Here is a 26,788-nt window from a genome sequence, read left to right as displayed (position 1 = left end):
CTTTAGGTTAGGGAAGGAGGACCAAAATGTCTCCATGAAAAATGTTCTTAGAGAAGTTAGGATTTTAAAAAAATGAAGGTAATATAAAAAATAACAGTGATCTATCTTTTTATTAACTATATGTCCATTGCTTTGTATACATAATTTCATTTAATCCTTACAACAACCCTGCAAGGTAGGTGTCATTCGTTCCATTTTTACAGATTATAAAACTGAGGTTCAAAGACGTTAAACACTTGTTCAAGGTACTTGTCCAAAGTCACACACTTAAGTTGTGAAGCCACGATCCGAACCCAGGTCTCTCTGACTCCAAAGCCCAAGCTCTCCACTCTACCAGCTGCAGATGAGTCAGGGGTAGCATTCCAGGCAGAGAGAAGAGCATAAGCAAAGGTGAAGAAGCAGGAAATCACCTAGGAGCATTCGGGGAAGTGAGCAGACAGGCTGGCTGAAGCACAGGGTACCTGCAAGGGAGCAGTGATGGGCAAGTCAGGGTTAGATGAAAAGGCCAGGGAGGACTACAGAGACGTATGAGGGATCTGACCTACTGGAGGGTAACAGGAGGCTAAGGGAGGCTGTGAGTAGAGAAGAAAAATACCAGAACTGGACTTTAGAAAAATAACTCTGGCAGATACCTTGGAGATTAGAAAGACACTGCATTTGCACAAGTGAGAGGTAATGAAGCCAGAGATAGAACAGTGGAGAGAAGGATGTCACTCATTAGGAAATTTAAGAGGTAGAACAGACAGGACCTGATGACAGTATGTTCTGTCAACCATCAGGAACCAGAACCCAAAGTCAGGCTGGGTTTCCCAGAACCCAAAGGGCCTGGATTCTTGTCATTAACAGCCACCCTGTAGCTGGGGAAGCTTGAGTTTAGGCAAGAAACTGGGAAGGGGGAAAGGAAGGATCAGGCTGAGCTGGGAATGTGAAGATGAGGCTGTGGTCAGGGGATGTGGTTAGCCTTTGGGGAAAAGGGGATGGGATGTTGTTAGGACTAGGTAGGGGCAGAAGGTTAGTGCACTGTGCCAGATGGGTACTAGACTTATTGGTGTGATCACTTTGTAAGGTATATAAATGCCTAAACACCCTGTTGCACACCTGAAATTACTGTATGCCAACTGTAATTTTTTAAAAAATCAAAAGCATGTACATACCTTCCCTTAAAATTAAAAAAAGAAGAAAAAAAGGGGATGGGGTTAGTGACTGTATCGGGCTGGAAATGGGGAAGACAAGGTTATAGAGGAAGGCTGGGGAAGATGGTAGTAGATAATCAGTCACCGGATCAGGCTGGGAGAAGGGGAAGAATAATTATGTGGACAGTGGCTAAATCAGGGAATGATGAAGTGAGGTCACAGGCTAGGTCAGGCTACAGAAGGCTGAGAAGAGATGGGGCTGTGGTCAGTGGCTAAATTAGGCTGGGATGGAGGAAGAGTGAAGGGACACTGGAAGTGTCTAAGACTCTAAGTAAAGCTGGAGTGGTGGAGGGGGATGGGCTGCAGCCAGTGGCTGGGTCAGACTGCGTAAGGGACAGTGCTATGGTCAGTGGCAGGGTCATGCTGGGAGTGACTTGGGGGTGTGGTCAGTGGCCTGGCTGGGCGTGGGATCTGCAAGACCCAGTTTCCTCTTTGGGTCTCATTTCCTCTTTTCTGTTTGGGGAGTGGGGGAAGGGGATCTACAACTAGACCAAGAAATTAAGGAGGCTTAGAATCAGGGGGTGGCACAGAGCATGGACTAGTTCTGTTGGGCTGGGTGTAGGGTATTCAGCAGACCACGAAGAAGTATGCAGATGAATGAGTGAGTGAAAATGGTGGGACGGTGCTATGAAATGATGGGAAAGCTCAGATTTGCTGTCAACTTCTTCAATTTTACTTGCCTCAGGTCATCTACCCTGACTGACCTCAACCACCACCTCTAGAACTGACCCTAACTCCTAACATTAACCTTGACCCTAATTTGTTTCCTGTTTCCCCACCCCGGCTTTGACATTCATCCCTTTCCTGACCCATCCCTCCACTATTTAGTCCTAAAACTGACCATGCCATGGTTCTCTAATCCCTAAAAACTGAATTCCTAACCAGTTCCTGTTGTTGACCCTGACGCTGACTTACAGTTGGCCATCCTAGAACACAAAATAGTGACCTTAATCCAAACTTTGCACACATCAAACCGACCTGACACACTAGTAACTCTAAATGTTTAACCCGGGCTCTATAACTTCTAAAGCTAACCTGGATTCCCCAACCCAATTCCACCCCATCACAGGCTCACCCAAAGCTTTCCTACCCACATACCGGCTATCAGCAAACCTCAAAGCCGATCCCCGCCCTGCACCTCACTGTCACCCCACTCTCCGCCCTCCCCAAACTCATCTGAGTCAGAGGATCGCTCCCAGAAAGGGCCTGGCTCCCCAAAAGGATTTACTTTAAATTCCGAGCCCACGCCAAAATAGACTGGACGCTGACCTCTCCAACAAGCCCCGAAACAGCAGGCGCAGAAGTCAGGGGCCCCTCCCGCGCGCCTCCCGCGCCTGGCCTCGCGGCCCCACCCAAAGGCTCCCGCTCGGCCCGGTCGGACGTACCTGCGCTGCCTGGCTTATGCCCCGCCCGCCGGCCCGCTAGCCGGCTCGTTCTCCCGGTGGCTCCCGAGATCCGGCCTCGCCCTCCCTTCGGCACTCTCTGGGCCACTTCCGTCCCCGGAACGTCCCCCACCCGTGGGCGGCGCCCTGGGCCCGCGCTCTATGGTTGCGGGGACTGCAGGAAGCTGCTCTGGCCCCAGCTCTCGGTGCTCAGGATCCCACCGAAGACGGCCACCTCTCCCGGCAGGAAGCGAGGGTGCGGCGCAACCCGGGGGAAAAACGCTCGGACTGCGCTCGAGTTCCCCTTTAGTCTCTGATCCTCCGTTTCCTTAGCCCGGGGCGCAGGCGGAGCCGGGGGCGCAGAATGCCCGCCCTCAGGGTGTGAGGAGGCGGCAGGGACGTCCCCTCTATTTGCATAGCTCCGGGACGTGGCGCCGCACGTAGGCCACTTCCGCGTTCCCGGGAACTCCAACTCCCAGAATGCCTCGGGGGGCTGCGTCACTTCCGCTGTGTTGGAAGCTGAGGAAAATCGAGACTGGGAGGCGGAAAGCCGGCTGAAGGGGCAGTAGCGGATAGGTGGGGCCGGCTGACCGTCGGTGGGTATTGTGCCTGGGATTCGGGGTTGGGGCCAGGTGGAGGGCTGAACTGTGTTTATGTCCATTTTTTCCGGTAGATTTCCCATATGGAGCTGGCGTTGGACCCGGGTGAACAGGACCTGCTGGGCTTCCTGCTAGAGGAAAGCGGAGATTTGGGGGCGGCGCCCGATGAGGTCCTGGAGGCTCCGCTGGACTGGGAGTTGCCGCTTTCTGAGGTGGGTGGTGGCTCTGAGGCCGGTCGGCGCGGGCCGGGGTGTTCGTGGGGCATGGGTGGTGAGAGGCCGAGGACTGTTCATTTGAACCCCGTGCAGGCACTGAACGATTGGGACGTCGAGGATTTCCTGCGCTCCCTGCCGAGCCCCCCAGCGTCGTTGAACATTTTCAGCAGCTCTAATCCCTGCCTTGTCCACCATGACCACACCTACTCTCTTTCCCAAGAACATGTTTCCATAGACCTAGGTGAGCATGACATAGTGAAGTTTGGGGGGAAGGAGAGGATTCATGGGCCTGGCTGTTCACTTTCCCTTTTGCAGATAGTGGGAGCTGTGGAAAAGAGGGGGTCCAGATGACTCCCCTGCACGTGGAGGACCCGGCAGAGCAGGTACTGGACTTGGTTTACAGGAGAATTATTCCCACGTTGCAGAGGTGGGGCCGGACCCCTCACTCCTCTCTGACACCCCCTTGCTCCTCTGCTGCCCACCTTTCCTAACCCAGGAGGTTGTTGGGCTGACACTGACAGATGAGGAGAAGAGGCTATTGGAGCAGGAGGGCCTTACTCTGCCTGGAACGCTGCCTCTCACTAAGGTAGGCCTTCCATCGGTTGAGTAAAGGCTGGAGGGGGGTTGTGAGTCCCAAGTAGGCCAGTTCTGTTAATTTTATCAGTAACTTGAAAAAGGACTGAAGTGAGAAATTTAGCAAATTTGCTGTTAATAGGAAACTGGGGGGTGTGGTTAATATGCTAGCTGCAGGGGGAGATCCTGGTTTTGTGGGGCTTACACGAATTTGCGTGTTCTCTTTAAGAATTCAAAAGTATTAGTGCGTTAGTAGTATAGGGACTTGGAAAGGACTGCAAACAAGGGGTCCTGACATGTAGACTTCACTGGCTTCATGGTAACCCATCTATAGCTGAAAGGTAGAGTTAAGTTTTTAGGCTGGATTAAGTAGTATAGCAAGAATGAGTGGCAGCTTCACAAGCATGATGTACTATGATGAAATCATTATTTACTGGCAAAGATTAAGAAATTTTAATTTCTTCAAAGCATGAATCAGCATTGTGATATGACTACTAAGAAGGTGAATGGGGTTTGGAGGCTATATTAAGAGGTATTGCCTCTAGAAGGGCAGTTCCTGTCTTGTTCTTCATTACACTGGCTAGACCACATCTTACTGTCCAGTTTTGAGCCCAGATATTAAAAGGATGTGGTCCATTCTGAGGAGCTAAATGAAGTAAATTTTGCCCAGATTAACTTAGGAAATGTTGAGTGCCTTAAAATAGCTAAGGGCCATTTAATTTGTTCTATATGGCCCAGAGAGCAGGTATTAGGTAAGTGCAAGGGGTGGAAGGCAGGAGTTGGCTCAGAATAAGGAAGATTTTTAATTAATAAAATTGTTAAAAATGGTCTGGCTTGTGAGGTGTTAACAGTGGGTCCTCGGAGGCATTCAGCCAGAACCGGAGTGCCTATTGGTAAGGGGAGCTGTAGAAGGGGTTCCTGCATCGGGAAGATGACTGAACTCAGTTACCTTCCAACTCTGGTCTGAGACCCCCTTTCCTTGTATTCATTCTCTCAGGTGGAGGAACAAGTTCTGAAACGAGTGCGGAGGAAGATTCGAAATAAAAAGTCTGCTCAGGAGAGCCGCAGGAAGAAGAAGGTGTATGTGGGGGGTTTAGAGAGCAGGTATAACGGGAGAAGGACTCTGGGGTTGGGGGAACAGTAGTTGGAAATGGGAGGTTTTTGAAGAGAGGAGCCAGGCCATATCCCCACATCCCTGTTATTCCCTCAGGGTCTTGAAATACACAGCCCAGAATCTGGAGCTACAGAACAAAGTACAGCTCCTGGAGGAACAGAACCTGTAAGCACCTCTCTGTAACATCACTCCCTCTCCTGCTGTCTCACTTTTTTCCTGCTCCACACTTGATTTCCAACTGGGCAGCTCCTACATACAAGGTCTGATTCTTTGCCCTTATTTGGTTTCTGATTCTAAGCTCACAGTAATGGGAATAAATTCACACATAACGAAGGATAAGTTAAGTATCAAGAAAGACAAGAAAGCCCAGCTGGAGTGGCTCAGTGGTTGAGTTTTGACCTATGAACCAGGTCACAGTTCAGTTCCTGTTTAGGGCACATGCCCAGGTTGTGGGTTCGACCCCCAGTGTGGGGCGTGCAGGAGGCAGCCAGTCAACGATTCTCTCTCATCATGGATGTTTCTCTCTCCCTCTCTGAAATCAATAAAAATATATTTTTAAAAAAGAGAGAGTAAGAAAGACCTCATAGGGCAGATGACATTTAATAATAGATAGGACTCTAGGAGTTGGGGTGGGGGTATAGGAGAGGAGCGTTGTAGGGAGAGAACACAGCGTAATTCAGTTTGGCTGGAACCCGAACATAGGTGAGTTGGGCCAGAGGTAGAGAATCTAGACTGCTGGTGAGGGTTATGTGTGTAGCTAATTAGGCAGGTAGAAGCACTATTTGCAAAGAAGTTTAAGTCAGGGCAGGGCAGAGGTGCGTATTTGTTTTAATGAGGAACTTTGGGCATTTTGTCCACAGAGAGGAGGAAGTCATTTGTAAAAATAGGACATAAAGAGAATTACTCTGTTTCTAGGTCTTATGTATACAGAGGTATACATATTATTAAATTTAAATTTTTAGAGGCTCTAGTGCAGGGGTCCTCAAACTACGGCCCGCGGGCCACATGCAAATACAAATATTGTATTTGTTCCCGTTTTGTTTTTTTACTTCAAAATAAGATATGTGCAGTGTGCATAGGAATTTGTTCATAGTTTTTTTTTTTTTAAACTAGTCCGGCCCTCCAACAGTCTGAGGGACAGTGAACTGGCCCCCTGTTTAAAAAGTTTGAGGACCCCTGCTCTAGTGCACAGATGGAGGGGTGGCCTTAACAGAAAGGTTTCATTGTAGCTCAGGGTGCCAGGAGAGGGCTGCTCACTGTCCCCTCTTCTAGGTCCCTCCTGGATCAATTGAGGAGACTCCGGGCCATGGTGATTGAGATATCTAACAAAACCAGCAGCAGCAGCAGCACCTGCGTCCTGGTAAGGATGGTGATGGAAGGAGAGACCCTTCTTCCAGGTGCAGGGATGGGTGCAATCCAGAGCTCTTCATCATTTCCTTTTCTTGTGTTCCAGGTCCTACTGTTCTCCTTCTGTCTCGCCCTTGTACCTGCTATGTACTCCTCTGGCACCAGGGGGAGCCTGCCAGCTGAGCATGGAGGTGAGGGCTTGAGGATAGTATTATGGGTGAACTAGTGGGAAAAGCCTGGCCTGCTTCTAAAGAGTCTTTTTCTTCTCAGTATTATCCCGCCAGCTTCGTGCCCTCCCTCATCAGCTGGAGCTGTCTGTCCTGCAGTCGGAGGAACCAAAGGATAGCTCAGACCATGAGCTCCAGGCTCCTGGCAACTCTTGCTGCCTGCCCTCCCACATGCCTCAGGCTCCTGGCACAGAGCCTCCCCTGAAGTTGCCACTCCCTGATCCCTTTTCAAAGTTCGCTTGCCTGGGTCCCATCGTTCCCCTGCATGCAAATCTCACAAGAGAAGGGGAATGGCTCCCTGCCCACAGCCCCATATCTGTTATCTTGCAGGGCAGATACTCAGGCTAGATGGGAGGCCAAATGAGAAGGAATACGAGAAGGCTAGTTCTAGCATCTGTGCCCTGTCAGGATGTCTTAGGGCTCAAACACACCACACTTACCATCTTTCTGGGTCTTTTATTTTACCCATGTATGTCTATCACCCCATGAATGGACCTGGGGGAATCAATTGACCTTGAACATTTCATGCAGTGAGGGGATGGGATGAGGAAATAAATAAGTAAGTGATTCTGATGCCTGGGTTACCCTCGACCCCTTTACTGGTGTGAGTTGGTGGGGCGAAGGGGAGGGGAGCATGATTGTCCTAGTGGCTCAGGGTTGCAGAAGACGGGGGATAGGGAAGAGCAAATGCCATGTGGGATTTATGTTAGTGCCTCCCTCCCATAGTTCAGGGGGCTCACTCTGGACTTGGGTTTGCCATGACTTCCTTTGGTCCGAGTTTAGACCCTGTGCTTAGTCCTGTGCCCTGGATGTTTGGAGCTCAGCCTTTTTATGCTGCTGCTGCAGGGCCAGCTGCATGGCCCAGATGCTCAGTGGCCGCATGTAGGCCAGAGAGCGGAACACTCGCTTTTGGCAGTATGCCTCCGGGGTCTGGAAGCCCAGGCCCAGGCGCTCCCACACAGTACGGTAGCAGCCTTCAGCTGTCTGGAAGCCCTCCCAAGTCAGGCCCTGTAGGGAGAGATGGCAGTCACATTAGTTGGCCCCCCCGAATAGTCTCTAACTGGACAGATGGAGGCAATGGGGTCTCTGCCCTCAGGCAATTCCCAGCTAATGGGGGAGATAAATTTAACCCACAGGCAGATGACTGAAGGCAGGAGATGGAATGCATGCCAGGGGAAAGAGGGGGGCTTTCTAGGTGAATAAGATGGCATGGGTTAGGCAGTACAAATAACTGAGGGCTGAGGAAGTGCGGGGCCGTGAGACAGACTGGGGAGAGATGGGGAAGGCAGTGCATTACCTCCTGGATCATGGTGGCTGCCAGCCCATAGACCACGCCCACCCAGACTTCATCAGACTGGACACTGGATCTATCAGGGACACCCTGAGGCTGCATCCCATTCACAGCCCCCATGGTCCCTCCTGCAAAGGCCTGGACATTGAATTCAAAGATAGTTTGGAGAGCACGAACCACGTGTTGGGTAGGAAATACCTAGAGGGGCAAAGGCAGAAACAGTCTCTTAAACTTGCTTCTTCCAAGAAAAACCCACCTGGTTCCTCCTCCTAGTCTCTCTCACCTCAGTTTCTCCTTCTCCTAGGCCACTAGCCCTCAGGAACCACTGGCCAGCACACTGGTCAGACATGATGCTACAGGACTGAGGCCGAGAGCTGCAATCATAGTTGTAATAGCGGCCTGGAGTGGAGGAAGGGCAAAAGTAAGTCTCTTTGTGTTCCCACAGCTGCCTTAAGACTCCTTAGGAATCCCTCAACTCACCATTCCATAGCAGTCTCTCATAGGCTTGCTGGCCCCGGCTGAGGATGGAAGAAAACTTATCTTGAATGTCCTGTGTCCCACACAGAGCAGCCATCTGGACCATCACAGCCACAGCTGCCAGCCACAGTCCTCCACAATAAGCACTGAGCAGGAAAATGGGTTTAGGGGTCAGACTTGGCAGCTCCAGCCATTCCCATGCTATGTAACAGGCAATGAGTCACCCTTCCTTGAGCCCACAGTCCCTTAGTGCTTAGTTGCCATCTCAGGCCCCCTGTAAATCCCTGTCCCCCAACCTGGGGCCTGTGGTGACCCAAGCGTCATAGGTCTGGTCTGCATAGCCTCCATTTTCAATGAGTCCATCTTGGTCCTTGTCAAACTTCATTTCAGACTCCATCACGGCCTAGAGAGGGACCAAGAGAGTGAAGACCTAGATACTAAGGAAAGACAGCCAGCTATCTCTCCCCAAACACCAGTCATGCCCCTGTACATGCATCCCTTACCAGACACACAGGCCACATGTCCCTCAGGAAGCCCTGGTCTCCTGTCAGGTAATAGTCCCGATAAACCTGCAGCACAAACTTCAAATTCAGGTCTTTCCAGTCAGCAGTATCATGGATCACATACGCATTGACCCGAAGCCATGGCTCGTCATCTGCAGGAGGGAAGGGAACCTGGTTTATTTGCGTTGGCGTCAGGGTAGAGGGAGGGAAGCTGACCTTGAGGTGGAAGGACTTTTACCTGGGTCCCCAATATCATGGGGGATGACATTCCTCCTTTTCACAGGTGCCATTACCCCACTCATCAGGTACCGTCGCCATGTCAGGTCTTCCCCAAGGGTGGCCAGAGCTGGGGGAGCAAACATACAAGTGGGGGGGGGTGGGGGGAGAATGGGCAGTCTTGGGGTGGTGTAGAGCTGTGTGTGATCCCAGAAGGAAACCAGTAAATAGGGTATAGGTTATGATGGGGGAAAAAGACAATGTGAGGGACCACAAAGGTTCAGGGCTCGGGAGAAGCTACGGGGGCAGAAGAGGCACAAAAGAGACCCTCACCCATGTCATACTGCAGGCTGAGCTCGAGTTTGGGCCATAGCATGATGAGGGCGAAGGAAGCGTAGAAGTGGACGTCATATGTGTTGTACATGCGATATTCCTGGCCTGAAGGAAGGAGGATACAAGCTGTTGCCAGAATTCCTCTTCGTATTCCCCTCCCTACCTAGCTTGTCCTCTGGAGTTGGGGGTGGGGCACTGTCACACTCTATACCTGCCAGTTACCCCTCATCCCAACCAATGACCTGAGCAGGCAACACTTACCGTCCTGCCTGGTGGTAGGGCACTAACTGGCCTCACAGATACGGCCTGCCATACTATGGCCACCAGCAGCCCGTACCTTCAAGGTAGCCAAATCGACCATACTCCGTGAGGAGGGGGCGGAGCTGACACATGTTCCCTCCCAGCTCCTCTGGTAGGGAGTCCTCGGGAACTTCCAGCCATACTGTGCCTCCATCAGCCAGGAAGTAGAGCTCATTGAAGAGTGCAGATTTGTACCAGGCAGGCAGGGACCTGGGGAGCCAGGAGGGAGTGGTCTAGTAAGTGTGGACCTCCCAGGAAAGGAAGGGCTCTGGGGTTCAGTTGAGTGGGGGCACCAAGTGAATCCCAGCTCTACTCTGCTGACTTTGGTGGGTGGAGAGTGAATTAAGGAGTCCTAATTGGAGTGTGAGTGCCTGGGAGGAAGGGAAGAGATGGCCCCATTGACACCTGTCATCCAATACTGGGCTCTGCCAAGCTGAGATCCTCTCTTCCCAGTCTGCATATTGGCACAGTGCATAGTGACTAAGGGCGGGTGCTGCATCACCATCTGAGCCAAAGAACCTTGTGTATCGCCTGGGGTGAGAAGAAAGGGGAGGGGTAAGAACATGGGCTCCAGGTCACACCCTACCACCTTGGATCCCTATTCTCTGTCCCCTCACCTGTAGTAGACCTGGCCCTGAGCTCCAAACATGATTCTGGGCATGTCCCAGGCCAGTGAGAACTCCATTCGGCACCGGCCTCGAGGTGGCAGCTTACTCGTAACACACACAGCCCCAGCGATGCCTACCCCTTTCTGCGAGAGGGTGCTTCGACCTGAGAGAAGCACAGAGGAGTCAGCACAGACACCTCCTTCATCCCCAAGGATCCCTAAGACGGGAGCAAGGCCAATTCATTACCAGGCCTCCCACCCTGCTCTCAAGACAGGGACAATCTCTTTTCCCACCACCTCCCTGTTAGACCCCCCCATCACCAGCGGGGGAGTCCAGCTGTCCATCCTGAAGTAGATCCTGCCACACCTGCTGCCCAGTGCCGTCAGGGTCAAAAGCTGTGATGTGGGTTACCGTCGTGTCTGCCTGTTAAAGGGCCAAAAGCTGTGAAGGGAAGCTCCAAAGAATGCTGGCTTCCAAACTGCTCTAGCTCCTGTTACATATATATTCCCACCTCCTCCAAGTTCCACAGGCTTATGGGCTGTGGTGAGAGTGGGACTCAGGACTTTAGGAAATGAAGAGACCATGGTGGGATGGGGTGGGCTCTGGAGCTGGTTGGGAGTAGGGGTTGCAGGTTAAGGTATAGTATGGGACAGGCGGCTCCGTACCGTGAGTCGTGCAGCCACAGCCATCGTGTAGGGATTTGGAAGGGTTGGATGATGCAGCAGCAGCCCCCGTACGGTCTCCCCATTACGCTCCAGACAGAAGGGCTCATTCCACAAACCCCCTGAAGCATCGTCCCCACCTCCCAGTCCATTCCGCATGGAGAACATGATGGACACATCCAGGGCTTCATCACCTTCATTTTCCACATCCCACACAAAGACTCCTACAGGCAGACTGCTATCCTGGGAGCAAGAGATCAGACTCAGATGGTCCCAGTGTCGCTCCTCCTGGGCCCACTCCCCATGATCAAGCCTCGTACCAAGGACCTGACTCAAATACTCCCAATATATTCTTTTTTAAAAATGTTGTTTTTTTTAATTGAGAGAGAGGAGAGGGAGAGAGATAGAACCATTGATAAGAGAGAAACATCAATCGGCTGCCTCCTGCATGCCCCCTCCCGGGGATCAAGCCTGCAACCTGGGTATGTGCCCTGACCGGGAATCAAACCAGTGAACTCCTGCTGCATGGGCTGATGCTGAACTTACTGAGCCACACTGCCCGGGCCTCCCAAAATATTCTTGATTTCCACTAGCATCTCCCCATATTCCCAGGCAGGCTATCTACCAGGAGACAGAAGACCAGTTGGGCAGTGGTCCTAGAAAACCAGTATGATGTTCATGCTCCAACCCCTTTCACAGGTCATGGAATTTCCAAGAGACAGATCCCAGGGAAGGGAGGACAATGGAGGAAACACAGAGAGGGAATCTCACCTGGTAGTCATGGGGCAAGACGGGTGTGATCTGGCGGCAGGTGAGGGTGACATTCTGGCCAGGAAGCTGATAGACAGTCCAGGCTCGGGGATAGAGGGCATGGTAGAATGCAAAGAACCCACACAGGCCCCAGTTCCAGCTGCGCAAGACACTTGGGCGCTCCACGGACAGGACTTGCTGGTACACAGTCTGCCCTTCCCGACGCAAGCACACTGTGAACTAAACCAAGAAAGAAGATAGGCTAGAACCTGGTAACCCATAGGCACTTCACACTAGTCTCCCTCCTTCCAAGTAGCTCCTCCGCTTCCTGAGCCTGCAATGGTTACCACTGCATCACAGCCTCACTCACCCCCAAGCTCAGTGAGTCACCACCAAGTCCGGCCTCCTCCATTTATCTCCCAGACTTCCTCTCCCTTCTCACCACTGTGGTCTTCTTGCCCTAAGCCAGCCCTCACCATCTCTGCTTTTACCCTCCATCCCTACTCATCTGGGTATCAGTTCTTTCTTACAGACAAATTAAGATATGCTCTGTGTTTATGTTCCAGTGACTCCCCATGGCCTTCAGATTAAACTCTTCTACCTGGATTTCCAGACCCTTGATCTGGCCTGTCCCTGCTCATTAGACTCATTACCTGTTGAAGCACCTATATTCTGGTCATATCACATACTCTATGCCAGTGGTTCTCAACTTGTGGGTCGACCCCTTTGGCGGTCGAACGACCCTTTCACAGGGGTCGCCTAAGACCATCCTGCATATCAGATATTTACATTACGATTCATAACAGTAGCAACATTACAGTTATGAAGTAGCAACAAAAATAATTTTATGGTTGGGTCACAACATGAGGAACTGTATTTAAAGGGCCAGGAGGTTGAGAACCACTGCTCTATGCCTTGAGCACAGTACATTTTCTCCATGCTTTTGCCCATGCTCATTCTAAATCTGGTGAAACGCCCCCGTCCTTTTAGGCCTAGGCCAAATGCCATCTCTTCTCTTCAATCGTTGAGTCATTCTCCTGTGTATCCCCCTATGCCTCTAGTGTGTGACAATGTGTTTATTTACATTCTGACTCTGACTTCTCCATGGGTTGAGGGCAGGGACCCTTTATAGTTCACTGAGGTCCCCAACTCCCAATCAGTCAGGCAGAGCTGGCATGAGTAGGAAGAGAAGGGCAAAGTCTGCAGCAGTGTCCTTTTTTGCTCAGTGTCCCTCTCATTTTGGCATTGATGTGGTCTCATAGTGTCTTCTCAAAGTCCCCTAATAAAAATTTAAGCTTGCCCAGCCAGTGTGGCTCAGTGTTGAGCGTCAACCTACGAACCAGGAGATCACGGTTCGATTGCTAGTCAGGGCACAAACCTGGGTTGTGGGCTTGACCCCCAGTGTGGGGCGTGCAGGAGGTAGCCTCAGTGCTCTCTCATCATTGATGTTTCTATCTCTTTCTCTCCCTCTCCCTTCCTCTATAAAATCAGTAAAATAAATATATATATATATATATTTAATTTAAGCTTTGCCTGGCCAGGTGGTTCAGTTAGTAGGCATCCCATACACCAAAAAGGTTGCAAGTTCAATTCCCAGTCAGGGCACATACCTAGGTCACCAGTTCGATCCCTGGTTGGCATGTATAGGAGACAACCAATTAATGTTTGTCTCTCCATACCCTTCTCTCTAAAAAAAAAGATTTTTTAAAAAAATATATTTTATTGATTTTTTTATAGAGAGGAAGGGAGAGAGATAGAGAGTTAGAAACATCGATGAGAGAGAAACATCGATCAGCTGCCTCCTGCACATCTACTGGGGATATGCCCGCAACCCAGGTACATGCCCTTGACCGGAATCGAACCCAGGATCTTTCAGTCCGCAGGCCGACGCTCTATCCACTGAGCCAAACCGGTTTCGGCAAAAAAAAAAAAAGATTTAAGCTTCTGGAGGGTAGGGCTATGAAGGGTTGTTATCTCTTCCCTTGGTTCAGAGTATGTCTGATATTTTTAAATATATATAAAAAAATAGTTTTGTGTTTTTATAATAGTAGATAATGGTTAAGACCATGGCTCTTTTAAAAAAAATTTTTTTTATTTCAGAGAGGATGGGAGAGGGAGAGAGAGAGAAATAACAATGATGAGAGAGAATCATCGATTGGTTGCCTTCCACACATCCCACACTGGGGATCAAGCCTGCAACCCGGGCATGTGCCCTGCTCAGGTATCGAACCATGACCTCCTGGCTCATAGGTTTGACACTCAAACACTGAACCACAAAGGCTAGGCAAGACCATGGGCTCTTAACCACAGAGGGAACTGAATCCCAGTACTTCCCTTTACCAACCATATGATCGTGGGCACGTTACTAAACTCCTTTAGATCTTAGGTTCCTCTTCTGTAAACGGGTATAATAATATACTTACCTTATAGGATTGTCTTTAAGTATTAAATATTACACAAAAGTTCTAACACATGTTAAGCATGCAATGACTACTTTAACTGTAGAGTCATGATTCTGGAAGGCATTCCTCTCGGGATACCTGAGTGATGAGCCAGAAAGGAAGCTTGGGACCATTGGGCAGGGTTGGTAAAGCTAACTAGGAAGGGCACTGTCATTAATTGGACTCAAGGTCTGCTAGTCATTTCTCCTTTGAAGATGACCTGAAGCTGGAGGCATCCCTTAGACAGGAAATAGGAACTTGGTGGACAACTCAACATGAGAGGTCACTAGAGATGATGAAAAGTAGATCACATGCCTCTAGCAATCTCAGTCCAGGAAGGAACAGAGGGAAAAGAAGCAAAGCTTCAGAAAAGGAAGGCTAGAAATCTATGGGGGACGAGGGGCTTCCCAGGCCCTCAGCCAGAGAGACCAGCAGAGTGACCACCAGCTGACCTCTGGCTGAGGGCGGGCAAATCAGGGTGAGCAGCTGGTGCTTTATATGCATCTGTTTTCCTCATGATTTGCAGACATCGGTTTTGTTTTCCCTTCTGGTCCTACCATGTGTTCTTTCAACAGGTGAAGTGATCTGGGAATTCTCTGCACTCTGTGGCTGAGTACTGGCCCAGCGAGTGGAGCTGGGGACAGCATGTAGGTAGAAGGCATTTATTAGAGAAATGGAGGGCAGAGGTGCCAGGGCTGTAAACTCTTTCTCAAGGAACGTGTACTCTGTGAGGGTCTCATTCCTATAGTACACAGAGCTGGGCACACAGGAAGCACCCTGAAAGGACTTATTGGACTGAATCATTTACACATCTGCCTGCCACATCCTACACTGGCTAAGAGGCCCTTCCTGGCATGGGGAGGTACTGTCTTGGCCCTCTCCTTCACCACCTGGCTCTTACTTGGTCGGCAATGACTGTCCGGTGCTGGTACATTCCAGGATTAAGCTGCCAACGACAGAACTGGCCTCTCCAACCTCGGGTTATAGTGCCTCCTCCGATGCCACCCAAGGGACAACCTAGAAAGAGAATCAGGACCATTACTAGGGTAATGGGTAGAGGAAAACAAGCCCATTTCTCACTTTCTAGACTATAAAGATGGGTTCCTCTAAAAACCATGGGAATATGAAATCAACATGTACACTTTAACTTATACAATGTTATATGCCAATTATATCAATAAAGCTGGCGGGGGGGAAACCCCCTAGGGCAGTGGTTCTCAACCTTCCTAATGTCGCGACCCTTTAATACAGTTCCTCATGTTGTGGTGACCCCCAATTTCATTGTTACAAATTGAACATAATTAAAGCATAGTGATTAATCACAAAAACAATATGTAATTATATTTGTGTTTTCCGATGGTCTTAAGCGACCCCTGTGAAAGGGTCGTTCGACCCCCAAAGGGGTCGCGACCCACAGGTTGAGAACCGCTGCCCTAGAGGATGGGGGCAGTAAAGCTTGCTAAGTGGAAACATCTTTGCCTCACTCTGTGCCCTCTCTGGGCGCAGCCTCACTGAACAGGGCAGAGCTGGGGTGGGGCTCACCATAGATCTGTCTCAGGGGTACAGAGTTGATGAGGTCGATGAAAGGTTTCTTCTTCTCCACCTGAGTCTTCTGGTACCACCACTGCAAGTACCTGAGGAGCAGGAGGCAGTGTGATGGAAGGAGTTGTGGGCAAGTGCCTTCCCGGCTGCAGTTGCCTACCTTTCTGGACACCCAGCTGTGATTTCCCATCACATGTTCTAGGGATCCCACCTTTGCTTCCAAACCTCCTCCTCTCAACTTCGCTACAGATCAAGGTCCCCTCATCTTCCCAGTCCCCAGCTTACAGTGTGGGACTGTCTTTGTTTCTTTTCTCTGTTCTCCTCAGGAGCTTTCTGATCTTTCCTCACCTCTAACTCCACTGCCACTGCTTTACTCACCCAGCAGCTTTTGTCCGAGGTGTTGAAAGGGCCAGCTATGATTTCTAAGCTGTAAGCTTTGTGATTTTGCTCTCTTGTAATATCCCAGTAAAGTCTTAAAAAACAACATTTCCCTGGGCTTGTCACAGCTCTGTGTCCCGCAGGCAAATGATTCTGTTTGGGATTCAGTGACATCTGTCCTAGACCATCTTCTAATCTTTCTTGCAACCCCTGCCCTGCAAGTCTCTCTCCCAGCTCTACTCTCTACCCAGCCACTTTATATTCCTATTCAAGCACAACACTTAGAACCATGCACTTGTGTAAGTAACCCTTCTGAGCCTCAGCTTCCTCATCTACAAAATGAGGATACCTCCTGCCCTACCAAACTACTCACCTCATGGAATGAGCAAATGACCTAATAGGTAGGAAAGCCATAAAGTGAAATACCTGTGTCAGGTATGATCATTACTTGTACATACACTATCTCAATTCCCAATCAGATGCTGTCTTGTTATTTCAGTGTTCCTCACGTGAGTCTGACATACTTTTAAGTTCCTTGGGGAAAGGGACAGTGACAACGACTAGATGATGATTATCCATTGCTTCAAGCACAGGGCAGGGCACATGGTCTGCAGTCAATATTTGCTGAATTTACATATGATTGTACAAACAGTGGGGCATAAGAGAGATGAACATAGACAGGAGCAAGGGGAAGAGAAATGTGCATAACGAATAGGGAAGTTACATTCTGGGGGTAGAGGGGAAGGGAGGGAAGACAAAGGCTGAGATGATGGGAAGGCAGACGATCCTTCCTGCCAACTTAGAGGAAACTGGACTCTGAAACTAGAGGCCAGAAAGGACTGGTGTAGGGAAAGAGTGCAGTGGGCATTAGGGCAATGAGGATGAAATGCAAGATATGAGGAGAGGCAGAACAAAGGAGTATCTAGTATAGAACTGGCACTTAAATATTTATTGAATGAATGGACTGTCTGGGAGAGCAATCAAAATTGAATTCTTACCACACTGAGGCCAAGAGGACTCTGTCTTTTTTGAGCTCCTGATTCGAGGACCCTCAGTTCAGCTTTCTCTTAGGTTTCTCCCATTCCCTGAATTTAGCAGCTGACCATTCTTGACCTATTTGGCCTTTTCATAATTTCAGCCCCAACTTAAGAATTATCATTCAGAATTCTTCCTTGTCTCACCCCTGTTTCTCCCCAGAGCAGGACCTCATCCCACTCCAAAAGCCCTGTGTCAGTGGCCTGCACCCTATGCTGATATGGGAAGCCAAGGTCCAGGGGCCTGAGCATAGCTTCAGGCCTCTGATTCAGCTCATACACAGGGACAGAGGGGTAGGATACCCACCTGCTTTTTTTTAAATCCTCGCCTGAGGATATTTTTTTTATTAATTTTAAAGAAAGGGGAAAGGAGAGAGAAAGAGATAGAAACATCGATTAGAAACATCTTTAAAGAGAGAGGAAGAGAAAGAGAGACTGGGAGAAACATCAATGTGAGAGAGAAACGTTGATTGGTTGCCTCCCGTATGCACCCCAACTAAGTATGTGCCCTGACCGGGAATTGAACCTGCAACCTTTTGGTGTATAGGATACTGCTCCAACCAACTGAGCCACCATCTGTTCTTGACCTCAATGTCCCACCACATGCACCTCAAAGTGCTTCTCTTAGCACCTTAGCTCTACATTCTATTTTGACCCAAAGGTTGGGCTAGGGATGACTGTTCTCTGGTACTGGCCACCCACAGTTACTAGCAAAGGAGAGGCATTCCTAGGCGGCACCAGGCCCTTCCCACTACCCAGGTCTGGGGTTAGGTAAATGGACTCCCCACCCCAGCCCCAAAGCACTGAATGGGAAAGGAAAGGATCCATTTATTTATTTTTAAAAATCCTCACCCGAGGATATATTTTTTCATTGATTCTAGAGAAAGAGGAAGGGATGGGGGAGGGATGGAGGGAAGGAGTGAGAGAGAGGGAGAGGAAAAAAAACATCGATAAGAGAGAAACATCCATTGATTGCCTCATGCACGGGCCCTGACTGGGAATTCAACCCTGGACCTTTTGGTGGACGGGACGTCGCTCTAACCATTGAGCCCAACCAGCCAGGGTAGGGAAGCGCCCTTTGGCTGTCAGGGCTGGCTCTCACAGCCTTCAAGCCTCCCTCTGTGGCTCTGTGTTTACTGTGTAGAGTGACTCAGGATGACCTCAGGGTGATGCTTTTTGTCCTCACATCCACCTGTTCCTATTAATGGGTCTTGGTCTCTCGTCTCTAGTTTTTTAATTCAGTGGGGATATGGCGGGACCTACAGGAGTTCTACAGCTAGAGTAAGCTCTTCGGGTATCTGCAATCCTTGGGTAGGGAGTGCGGGGGCAAGGGAGACACCAGGGCAGGCTCTGGAAGGCTATTCCTAAGAGCTCTGGGGACACCTACGGCAGTGCCTCTCTGATCAGAGGGCCAGTCTATCTCAGAGTAGAGTGAGCAGCAGCCCTCATCACCCTCTCAGGATTGAGAGAGCTGGCAGCCTTGGAACTAAAGCGTGATGGGTGCTGGACTGTAATGAGGTGTGCCTCAATGAGGTACTGAGAATACTCCAGCTGCTCAGGGGATTCTGAGACCCACCCCCGCCCAATAAAACAACATTGTGTCAGTACCTCAGCAGCCACACTATCCTTTCCTATCCTACAACACAGAGCTAACTCCAAAGACCAGTTTTTGGAAAAGAGGGAGTATGTGAGAGGGAGCTTAATGGGAAAGGCTGGCTGCAGGCCTAGATGTTTCTGCTCTTTCCTACTAAAAAGGCAAGTTACTGGGAGTAAAAGGTTGCAACAAGATGTGACCTGGTCTTACTCTTCAAAATCAAGGCTTAGAATCTGTTGGGGATAAAAGCCACTTGATTGGGTCAAGGCACATCCCCGCTTTCTCACCCCTTCCCACTTCTGCTGGAAGTCTCGCGCTGGAACCACGTGAAGCCCAGGGTACTCTAGGCAGTGGGATCTACTCACCTCAAGCCCATGCCCAGGTGCTTTATCAGGTTGCTTAGGGAGATGTCATTGGCATTAAAGGGTTTCCTCTTCTCGGCAAACTCATGAGCCAAGCAGATGCGCCAGCCAAAGGAAGGCACCTGGTAGCCCTTGGCTCTGCCCTCGTAGGAGGCCATCAGCTGCCCAGGGTCCTCCGGATTGCTGTAGCCCAGCTCATCTTGGGATCGACTGTCCTCAGGGCTCTCGCCGTCAGTGACCTGCACAGCCTCAGAGTCTCCAGCGTCTTTAGCGCAGTAAACCTGTGGGTCCCCTTTGGCACAGCTGGTCTGCTCCGAGGCGGGGACTCCGGTCCCCATGCTCCCTGGATCCTGGGTCCCCACGACCTCGATGGCCCCAGGTCCCGCGCCTTCTGATACAAAGTATCTCGCCAGCCAAGTGCAGAGGCGGGTGCCGACTCTTGCTAGGTGCCGTCCTGGCGGGCCGGCCGCTGGGGGAAGCTGCGGTGAGCAGGTGTCTCCGTGTAACCCGGGAGCTGAGGCTGCAGCTGCGGCGGAGGCGACAGCAGTGAAGCCGCCTCGAGCTCCCCGTCGTCGTCTCTCCGGGGCCTGGGCGGGAAGGGTCGGGCCTCGTCGTCATTGGGCCGCGATGATGAGCGAGCCCGGCCAAAGGGCGACGACTGGGCCAGCGGAAAGGGGAGGGGCCGGCCCGCGAGGCACCGCCCCCGGGACCGGCCGGGCGCGCGCGGCAGCCTCCGCCTCGTCCCCGGGCCGCGGCACCGGGTCCCCCCGGGCTGGGCGCCGGGTCCCGCCGGCCGGGGACTGGACAGCGCCGCGCCCAGGTGCCAGGCAGTGGGAAGGTGACCCACGGCGGCAGGACGCGAACCCCTTCCGGTCCGGCCCGCCGGGCGCTTCCGGCAGGAAGGGGCTCGGTCCCGGGAGGGGGCCGAAGGGAAGTCCCGCCTCTACCGCGGACTCCGTCACTCACGGGGCCGGGACGGGAGGGGCGGACAGGTGAGGGCCTCCGTGCGCCGAGAGCCCCGCTTTCCACCTGGCGAGGTGCCTGGGCTGCGGGCGCCAGGGGACGGGGGGCTGGGGCTGGGACGTGGAGCCTTGGGGGCGGGGGGCAGAGGCCGGGCTGGGGTTAGGGAGGAGGGGGACGAACCAGGTACTGAGAGGAGGGCGGGCAGCGGGGACCCGGAGCGACGCCCTCCGCCTGGGCAGCGCTGGGCCAGCTGGCCCTACCGCCCATCCGCTCCCGCACCCAAAGGCAGGCGCTTCCCTCCGACGCCGCGGTGCTGGCGCCGGTCTTTTGCGTCCTCACCCCCAAGCTCCTCGCAGACACCCCTCCCTGCCAGGGGACTGACTTCTGACCCGCTTCGTTTCCTCCCAGGTCCGGTTCCGGAGCTGACATGATCGAAGTAGTGGCAGAGCTGAGCCGGGGTCCTGTGTTCCTGGCGGGGGAGGCGCTGGAGTGTGTGGTGACGGTCACCAACCCGCTGCCCCCCACGGCCACCTCGGCATCCAGGTGGGAGTGCTGGCCCTGAGGTGGTCCTCTGGCAGGAAGCCTGGTGTCTGCAGTGCGAAGCCAGAGCTCAGGTTGCCCTGCAGCTACACTGCCACCTTCCTGCGCATTGTGCTGTCATTGGAGCAGCGACTGTTTATCCGATGGGGTTGACATAGCCCTCCACTCTGCCGTCCTCCCTCCTCCCCCATTCCCTTTTACCCACAGTGCACTTCTCTAATGGTCTCTTTTTCTTTTTATTGAGCTTATTGGTTAATAAAATCATATAGGTTTCAAGTATACAGTTCTATAATATCGTCTGTAAATTGTACAGTGTGCTCACTACCCAAAGGCAGGTCTCCTTCTGTCACCATTTATCCCCTCTTTGCCCTCTTCTACCTTTCCACGCCCCTCTCCCTTCTGGTAATAATGGTTTCCTTTGGGGTCCTGATTTCCTGGCCCTAAGACAGCACCTAACCATGTTGGTCTCTAGACTGTGCTAGGGAGTTGGGAGAGCTCTGGCGAGGTCAGGAACTCCCCTGATGCCTCCTTTACTTCATCCCACAGTGAGGCTCTGGCCTGGGCCAGTGCACAAATCCACTGCCAGTTCCATGCCAGTGAGAGTCGAGTAGCACTGCCTCCCCCAGACTCCAACCAGCCAGATGTTCAGCCTGAGAGCCAGACTGTCTTTCTCCCACACCGAGGTTAGAGACGGGGCAGTTGCCTTTGGTGGGAATGGGGCAATTGTCTCTGAAGGAGAAATTTTTAAGTTGTTCCGGCGGGTCATTATAGTCTCCGTGACTTGGGGATGTGGGGGTTGCAGTTGTTGCTTTGGGGATGTAAGACTGTTGCTATCTCACAACAGGAAAAGAGGGATAGCTTACTGTGAGCTGTCATTTGTTGGCAGTGCTTACTGCCCCCACTTGATGTGCTAGCCTCGTCCAGTACTGGACAATGGGGTCATTAAACTGAAGTCTTTATCTTTTTTAGGTGAGAGGGGTCAGTGTATCCTTTCCACTCCACCAAAAATCCTATTCTGTGACCTGAGGCTAGAACCTGGGGAGTCCAAATCATGTAAGTGACTGTCTCCCACCCCTTCTGAGATTCCCAGAGGGAGGACTTCTCTGGCTGCCTCTGGCTGCCCTGACTACTACTTCCCAACCAGACTCCTACAGCGAAGTGCTACCCATAGAGGGACCACCCTCCTTCCGAGGTCAGTCAGTTAAGTATGTCTACAAATTGACCATTGGCTGCCAGCGTGTCAACTCACCCATCACGCTACTCAGGGTCCCTCTGAGGGTTCTTGTGCTGACTGGTAAGTAAGGGTTCCTGGAGGGAAGGGCTAGGGAAGAGGCTCACCAAAGCAGAAATGGGGTTAGAGAGCTGGTGAGAGGGGCTGGAGGGAAGCTTCCTGGTCTTAGGGCAGGTGCGAGGGGGTTGTAGAGGGCGGGCTCTGGAGAAGAGGTTTAGATGTGTACCCCAGCCATGTCTCCTCTGACCTGCAGCCCTCTCAGGTTGGGGTCCACTCTTACCTAACTTCTACTCTTACCTCTGTTCCCTCCCAGCACTACTTCTCTGCTCATTTTCTTTCTAGGCCTTCAGGATGTCCGGTTTCCCCAGGATGAGGCGGTAGCCCCATCCAGTCCATTCTTGGAGGAGGATGAAGGGGGGAAGAAGGATTCATGGCTAGCTGAGCTGGCTGGGGAGCGCCTCATGGCTGCCACATCCTGCCGCAGCCTCCGTGAGAATCCTTTCAAGATTGTCCCACCCCCTCCTCCCCTCCTGTCTCAGGGGCAGGTTCTCCTAACTGCCACATGCTTCTGAGGATCCACTAATACCTCACCCAGATTATAAAGAAAAGCCCCCCCTTTTGGCTTCTGGCTCCAAGTCCTGACCTAGACAGTCTCCAGTGTGGACTCCAGGCTTACAGTGTCCTATTTCCCCAGATCTATACAATATCAGTGATGGCCGAGGAAAAGTTGGGACATTTGGCATCTTCAAATCTGTATACAGACTTGGCGAGGACGTGGTGGGAACCTTAAACTTAGGGGAAGGAACTGTAGCTTGTTTACAGGTGAGAAGGGAGAGGGGCTTATGGGACGCTGGGCCTGAAGGGCTAGGGTAGCAGAAGGGCCTGCATAAAGAGGGGTGGTATGTATAAGTGGATAGTGGGGTCTCTGGTAAAGCAGGTTGAGGTTGGGCTGCCCTCTCATCTAGAGTCAGCAGTTCCCAGTGCCTGCTAGCACACACTTTTCTTGCTCCCAGTTTTCAGTAAGTTTGCAGACCGAGGAGCGTGTACAGCCAGAGTACCAGCGGCGCCGCGGGGCAGGGGGTGCCCCCTCTGTGTCCCATGTGACTCATGCCCGACACCAGGAGTCCTGCCTTCATACAACCAGAACCAGCTTCTCCCTCCCCATCCCTCTCAGCTCCACCCCAGGCTTCTGCACTGCCATTGGTGAGACCCTGACCATTATCGGAGGTGGGGAGAGAGCAAAATACTGTCCTTAGATACAATGTAATGGATCCTGATTCTTAACACTCAGACATACTAGCCTACATCCAGTTTCTGACCCTTAACACTCAATTAGATCTTCAACCTGTTTCCTAGATGCACTGACCCCTGCAGGCTTAACAGCTTTGGAGCTCTCCTTCCCTACCCATTCTCACCGGGACCCGTGATTCACTGATCGCTGATTCCCGAGCCCCTTGAACTTTAGGCTGTCACATCTTGACCGTCTTACATTTGGGCTCTTAGATTCTTGACATTGCTGTCCTTATTGTCACATTCTGGCGAACACACTAGATTACTTCAAAAAAACCCTTGATCCTAGCTCCCTGTCCTGTGATTTCTCCCCCTCCTCCCAAATACAGGTTTTTGCTAATTTGCTAACCCTACCCTGTCATTGGCTTTTAATTCTAGCTTCTAATGCCTCTGTCTATGTCTTTTTTCCAGTGTCCCTGAAGTGGCGATTGCATTTTGAATTTGTAACATCCCGGGAACCAGGTTTGGTGCTCCTACCTCCTATGGAACAGCCCGAGCCTGTCACCTGGACAGGGCCTGAGCAGGTGCCTGTAGACACCTTCAGCTGGGACCTCCCCATCAAGGTGCTGCCCACAAGCCCGACCCTGGCCTCATATGCAGCCCCAGGCCCCAGTACCAGCACCATAACCATCTGAAACTGGCCCACCACAGCACTACTTTCTTCAGGATCCTGAGAACTCAGCACCTGGACTCTAGTAGGGCCCATTTTTTCCACCTGGGGCCCAATGACACGGACAATAAGAAGCAGGCTTTCAGCTGTAGCATTAATTTATTTATTCAGAATAAATTGGCAGCTGCTAGTGGTTTCCCTGGAAGTGGCAGCAGCAGTGGGCAGTCAGCAGAAGGGTGATCAGTTGAGTTTAGCCGGTATGGGGAGCAGGAGCCCCAGGAACAGGGGTATTAGCCGAGCCCCACTCTGGGTCAGGCCCTCCCCCTTTGCAGGGCAGCCGAGGGTCAGATTTTTGTACCAGGGAGAATTGGCAGGTTCCTGCCTCCTGTCGTACCTCACACTCAGCAGGGAAGTCGATGGGATGCTGGGACCTGGGGACCCAAAGGATGGGGAAGGAGTCAGCACAGTGAAGGGCCACCTTTCCCTCCCCACGTTCCCCTTCTCCCAGCAGTCCTCCCAGATCTTCTCCTGGTGCCCCTTTGGTCCCCCTAACTAAATTCTCACCTACCGTAGTTGGATTTTTTTCATTTCATAGCAGCAATATTTTCCTTCTCGATCCACCCCTACCTTCCTCACTTTGTAGCCTGAAGCTTTCTCTCTCACCCTCTTGTTACCTTCAGGTTTGGTCAGCCTCATACTACTATTCTGTTCATTCTAACTTGACAGAATCTAGTCGTGCCCTGGCCATCTCTCCCATCAGAGCCATTCTCTCTGGCCATTTCTGGTCACTCACGTGTCACAGCAGCCCACACCGACAGGATGCAGGCAGGTGCAGTGGAAGCAGTCCTTGCGGAGCCAGGACTCACCCAGGGTAAAATATTTCCCTTCATAGTGGCAGGGCGCTAGGGAAGAGCAGGAAATGTTAGTGTAAGGGGAGCAGTGGCGGCAGATAGAATCATCCTGGAGTAGGAGAGAGCTCAGGGCACACTCTCCCCATATGTAGTCTTTCCTTTTCTGAGTGGCCCCGGATCATCTCTAAGCCCCCCTCCAACCAGTGAATGCCCTCCGCTCCTTTTCCTTTCCTAATGCCTCACCCAGCGTTACCTTGAGCTTGGAAGTAGCATTTGCTGTGGACTCCTGGGTGCTGAAGGAGCAGAGATAGCACCAAGCAGATGATCCTCCAGCCTCCCAGGATCCCCTTAGCCTGTCCAGCCCAGAACATCCTTAGGGCCATTTCTGGAGCAGAGCCCTTTCGGACCCTCTTGGCTTCTGGTCAGGCTACTCCGGTCTTGTCTCCTTGGCTCTTCTTTGTTTCTCTCCTCGAGTCTTAGTGTCTGTCTTTTCCCCTGGGCTCCCGTCTCACACCATCTCCTTGCCCTCTGCTCTCACAGGCTTGGAGATGTTTATAAAGTGAGGACCCTGGCCCCCTGCTGAGTAGAGCTGGAAAAGCTGTAACTCTGTTTCCTGGGGTGAGGGCATGAAAACAAGAGGTCCAGCTTTAACAAGCTGTGAGAGCTGATTCATGCCCCTGCACAGCTAGGGGGAGGGAGGTGGCCATGGAGGGGGCACTGGACTGGGCACTCCCCCAGCAAGGAGGTGGGAGGGGTGAGGGCCCCCAGGTGGTCCCCAGATCTCTGACCTGGAGAGAAGGAAGCATTCCACCATCTCCCACCCCACCCCACCCCACCATACCACACACACTCTCTCCAGGGGTGGATGTGCTGGGATCCCTGCCTGGACCGGAGGGAGGCATTTCCTGGGGATGGCTAATCCTGTGCCCCAGCCAAACCCAGGAGCTGCTGTAGGGTGCAACGGCCAGAGGCTCCAGGAGAGCAAACAGGCACCTGGAGTGGAGACTGTTTCTCTCAGACCCCAGGGCAGGGTCTCCCTGAAGTATCCTAGAGACATGGCTGCTCCTGAGATGGGGGTCAGGGGATAGGGTGTCTCTTTTCCACAGGCATCCAGAGATGGGCTCTCCATTGTTCATCACCCAAACATAGCAGATACGCGATCTCCCCGTCCGGATGTTTTTTTCAGAGGAACGTTTCCTCCAAATGCTCTAATGTAGGAGTCGCCCCAGTTTCCTAGAGGTGCCCCTCTCTCTGTATGTTATGGAGGGAGGATTTAGGAATTTACCCCTTGACATCCTCTTTTGGGTTTCCTGCAGGTTGTGGAGAACCCAAGATGGGTGATTAAGAGCAAAGGTTGCAGAGTCAGACTACTTGGATTCAGATCCTGACTCCACTTAAGAGCTATGTGACTTTTGGCAAGTTACTTCACCTCTCTAAACCTGTTTCCTTATCTATAAATTGGGATGGTACTACTCGTAGGGTTGCTAAGAATATTAAATGAGATAATGCATGTTATCTGTCCCCAGCACATAGCCCTCAGAAAATATTAGCTACTGAGGTTGGCGCTAGAGCTTAGAGACAAAATGGGTAGATACTCCTTTTAATGACATTGAGCTTCTGCTGTCTCCAGGCATGGACTCATGTCCCTTTCGCACTCATGCTCCATGTCATCCCTACCACCGCCTTCAGAAACTACCTCCAGGAGCATTTTGGTTTTTGGTTTTGGTCTTTGTATCTTTGAAATTCTAAGTGTTTGGTTTGAGCAATGGTGTTGCTGATAAAACTGTTTTCCCTAGGCCAGTGCCCTCACTCCTGCCCTGGGAAGAGAGATTTTCTTACCCTACCAGCTCACTTAGTACTGCTTTTTCTTACGGACTTTGATCCATTTCTTCCCATCCTCACTCATGCAAACTCTCGCGTTCTCCTTTCTGATCACTCTAATGCTGGCTGTCTCTTTGGTACTAATGTCCTCTGGCTAAACTGGATTTCTTTCATTTTTCTACACGCCACAGGCTCCTATTCCAGGGAGTCCCCTCCTACCGACAGGGCCAGTCACTTTGGCATGGATTTTATTTTTCCATCCAAGTCTCTAGTCCAGCCGTGGGCAAACTACGGCCTGCGGGCCGGATCCGGCCCGTTTGAAATGAATAAAACAAAACAAA

At 51.6% G+C, this 26,788-nt stretch overlaps 5 protein-coding genes across 12 annotated transcripts in view; 2 read left to right on the top strand and 3 right to left on the bottom strand.

The window, feature by feature from the left end:
• TLN1 (talin 1) overlaps nucleotides 1–2,715 on the bottom strand; it is a 30,571-nt gene extending 27,856 nt beyond the window's left edge. The window contains exon 1 of the mRNA XM_036330426.1: nucleotides 2,579–2,715. The gene's annotated coding sequence lies outside the window, so the exon portion shown is untranslated. The remainder of the gene's footprint in view (nucleotides 1–2,578) is intronic.
• Nucleotides 92–19,841, bottom strand: GBA2 (glucosylceramidase beta 2). 3 transcript variants are annotated; one of them, XM_036330431.1, is made up of 17 exons: nucleotides 19,145–19,841; nucleotides 15,774–15,865; nucleotides 15,133–15,248; nucleotides 11,812–12,030; nucleotides 11,044–11,283; nucleotides 10,699–10,801; nucleotides 10,388–10,541; nucleotides 10,176–10,301; nucleotides 9,808–9,980; nucleotides 9,471–9,575; nucleotides 9,160–9,267; nucleotides 8,922–9,073; nucleotides 8,715–8,821; nucleotides 8,422–8,564; nucleotides 8,225–8,340; nucleotides 7,948–8,139; nucleotides 92–461 (listed from the first exon to the last, which is right to left on the bottom strand). In XM_036330431.1, exons 1-17 carry the CDS (start codon nucleotides 19,477–19,479, stop codon nucleotides 411–413), a joined length of 2,532 nt encoding a protein of 843 aa, XP_036186324.1. In that variant the 5' UTR covers nucleotides 19,480–19,841; the 3' UTR covers nucleotides 92–410. The 3 variants fall into 3 exon arrangements, with proteins under 3 accessions (XP_036186324.1, XP_036186323.1, XP_036186325.1); XM_036330430.1 differs by lacking the exon at nucleotides 92–461 and adding an exon at nucleotides 7,090–7,658; XM_036330432.1 differs by lacking the exons at nucleotides 92–461; nucleotides 15,133–15,248; nucleotides 15,774–15,865 and adding an exon at nucleotides 7,090–7,658 and having other exon boundaries at nucleotides 11,044–11,278.
• CREB3 (cAMP responsive element binding protein 3) lies at nucleotides 3,014–7,223 on the top strand. Of its 3 annotated transcripts, none has more exons than XM_036330439.1 (10): nucleotides 3,014–3,151; nucleotides 3,249–3,386; nucleotides 3,483–3,630; nucleotides 3,705–3,772; nucleotides 3,886–3,975; nucleotides 4,960–5,066; nucleotides 5,173–5,241; nucleotides 6,349–6,436; nucleotides 6,530–6,614; nucleotides 6,694–7,223. In XM_036330439.1, the coding sequence occupies exons 2-10, from the start codon at nucleotides 3,258–3,260 to the stop codon at nucleotides 6,996–6,998; spliced, it is 1,089 nt and encodes a 362-aa protein (XP_036186332.1). In that variant the 5' UTR covers nucleotides 3,014–3,151; nucleotides 3,249–3,257; the 3' UTR covers nucleotides 6,999–7,223. The 3 variants fall into 3 exon arrangements, with proteins under 3 accessions (XP_036186332.1, XP_036186333.1, XP_036186331.1); XM_036330440.1 differs by having other exon boundaries at nucleotides 3,047–3,171; nucleotides 4,960–5,042; XM_036330438.1 differs by having other exon boundaries at nucleotides 3,049–3,171.
• Nucleotides 8,231–26,788, top strand: RGP1 (RGP1 homolog, RAB6A GEF complex partner 1). Of its 4 annotated transcripts, none has more exons than XM_036330436.1 (9): nucleotides 8,231–8,362; nucleotides 20,513–20,647; nucleotides 21,191–21,327; nucleotides 21,614–21,697; nucleotides 21,789–21,938; nucleotides 22,218–22,364; nucleotides 22,570–22,697; nucleotides 22,889–23,078; nucleotides 23,577–26,788. In XM_036330436.1, the coding sequence occupies exons 2-9, from the start codon at nucleotides 20,532–20,534 to the stop codon at nucleotides 23,798–23,800; spliced, it is 1,176 nt and encodes a 391-aa protein (XP_036186329.1). In that variant the 5' UTR covers nucleotides 8,231–8,362; nucleotides 20,513–20,531; the 3' UTR covers nucleotides 23,801–26,788. The 4 variants fall into 4 exon arrangements, with proteins under 4 accessions (XP_036186329.1, XP_036186326.1, XP_036186330.1 ...); XM_036330433.1 differs by lacking the exon at nucleotides 8,231–8,362 and adding an exon at nucleotides 20,000–20,133; XM_036330434.1 differs by lacking the exon at nucleotides 8,231–8,362 and adding an exon at nucleotides 20,057–20,178.
• On the bottom strand, nucleotides 23,996–25,044 carry LOC118667341 (microseminoprotein, prostate associated). The gene is made up of 3 exons (XM_036330446.1): nucleotides 24,880–25,044; nucleotides 24,569–24,677; nucleotides 23,996–24,206 (listed from the first exon to the last, which is right to left on the bottom strand). The coding sequence occupies exons 1-3, from the start codon at nucleotides 25,007–25,009 to the stop codon at nucleotides 24,026–24,028; spliced, it is 420 nt and encodes a 139-aa protein (XP_036186339.1). The 5' UTR covers nucleotides 25,010–25,044; the 3' UTR covers nucleotides 23,996–24,025.

This window comes from Myotis myotis, unplaced genomic scaffold, assembly GCF_014108235.1.
Source record: "Myotis myotis isolate mMyoMyo1 unplaced genomic scaffold, mMyoMyo1.p scaffold_m19_p_12, whole genome shotgun sequence".
NCBI lineage: Eukaryota > Metazoa > Chordata > Mammalia > Chiroptera > Vespertilionidae > Myotis > Myotis myotis.
This window is presented reverse-complemented; position numbering and strand designations above follow the sequence as displayed.

What these genes read in the sequence shown, in the direction of transcription:
- CREB3 (XM_036330439.1), top strand. Translation starts at nt 3,258, where the DNA reads ATGGAGCTGGCGTTGGACCCGGGTGAACAGGACCTGCTGGGCTTCCTG. An exon ending in TGGAGGACCCGGCAGAGCAG is followed by an intron (nt 3,773 to 3,885) that starts GTACTGGACTTG and finishes TTCCTAACCCAG; the next exon opens with GAGGTTGTTGGGCTGACACT. An exon ending in CCTGCCAGCTGAGCATGGAG is followed by an intron (nt 6,615 to 6,693) that starts GTGAGGGCTTGA and finishes TTTTCTTCTCAG; the next exon opens with TATTATCCCGCCAGCTTCGT.
- GBA2 (XM_036330430.1), bottom strand. Translation starts at nt 19,479, where the DNA reads ATGGGGACCGGAGTCCCCGCCTCGGAGCAGACCAGCTGTGCCAAAGGG. An exon ending in CACCTGGGCATGGGCTTGAG is followed by an intron (nt 15,866 to 19,144) that starts GTGAGTAGATCC and finishes CCTGCTCCTCAG; the next exon opens with GTACTTGCAGTGGTGGTACC. An exon ending in GGACAGTCATTGCCGACCAA is followed by an intron (nt 12,031 to 15,132) that starts GTAAGAGCCAGG and finishes TTCTTGGTTTAG; the next exon opens with TTCACAGTGTGCTTGCGTCG.
- RGP1 (XM_036330436.1), top strand. Translation starts at nt 20,532, where the DNA reads ATGATCGAAGTAGTGGCAGAGCTGAGCCGGGGTCCTGTGTTCCTGGCG. An exon ending in ACGGCCACCTCGGCATCCAG is followed by an intron (nt 20,648 to 21,190) that starts GTGGGAGTGCTG and finishes TTCATCCCACAG; the next exon opens with TGAGGCTCTGGCCTGGGCCA. An exon ending in CACATCCTGCCGCAGCCTCC is followed by an intron (nt 22,365 to 22,569) that starts GTGAGAATCCTT and finishes CTATTTCCCCAG; the next exon opens with ATCTATACAATATCAGTGAT.
- LOC118667341 (XM_036330446.1), bottom strand. Translation starts at nt 25,009, where the DNA reads ATGGCCCTAAGGATGTTCTGGGCTGGACAGGCTAAGGGGATCCTGGGA. An exon ending in ATGCTACTTCCAAGCTCAAG is followed by an intron (nt 24,678 to 24,879) that starts GTAACGCTGGGT and finishes GCTCTTCCCTAG; the next exon opens with CGCCCTGCCACTATGAAGGG. An exon ending in GGTGTGGGCTGCTGTGACAC is followed by an intron (nt 24,207 to 24,568) that starts GTGAGTGACCAG and finishes TTGGGTCCCCAG; the next exon opens with GTCCCAGCATCCCATCGACT.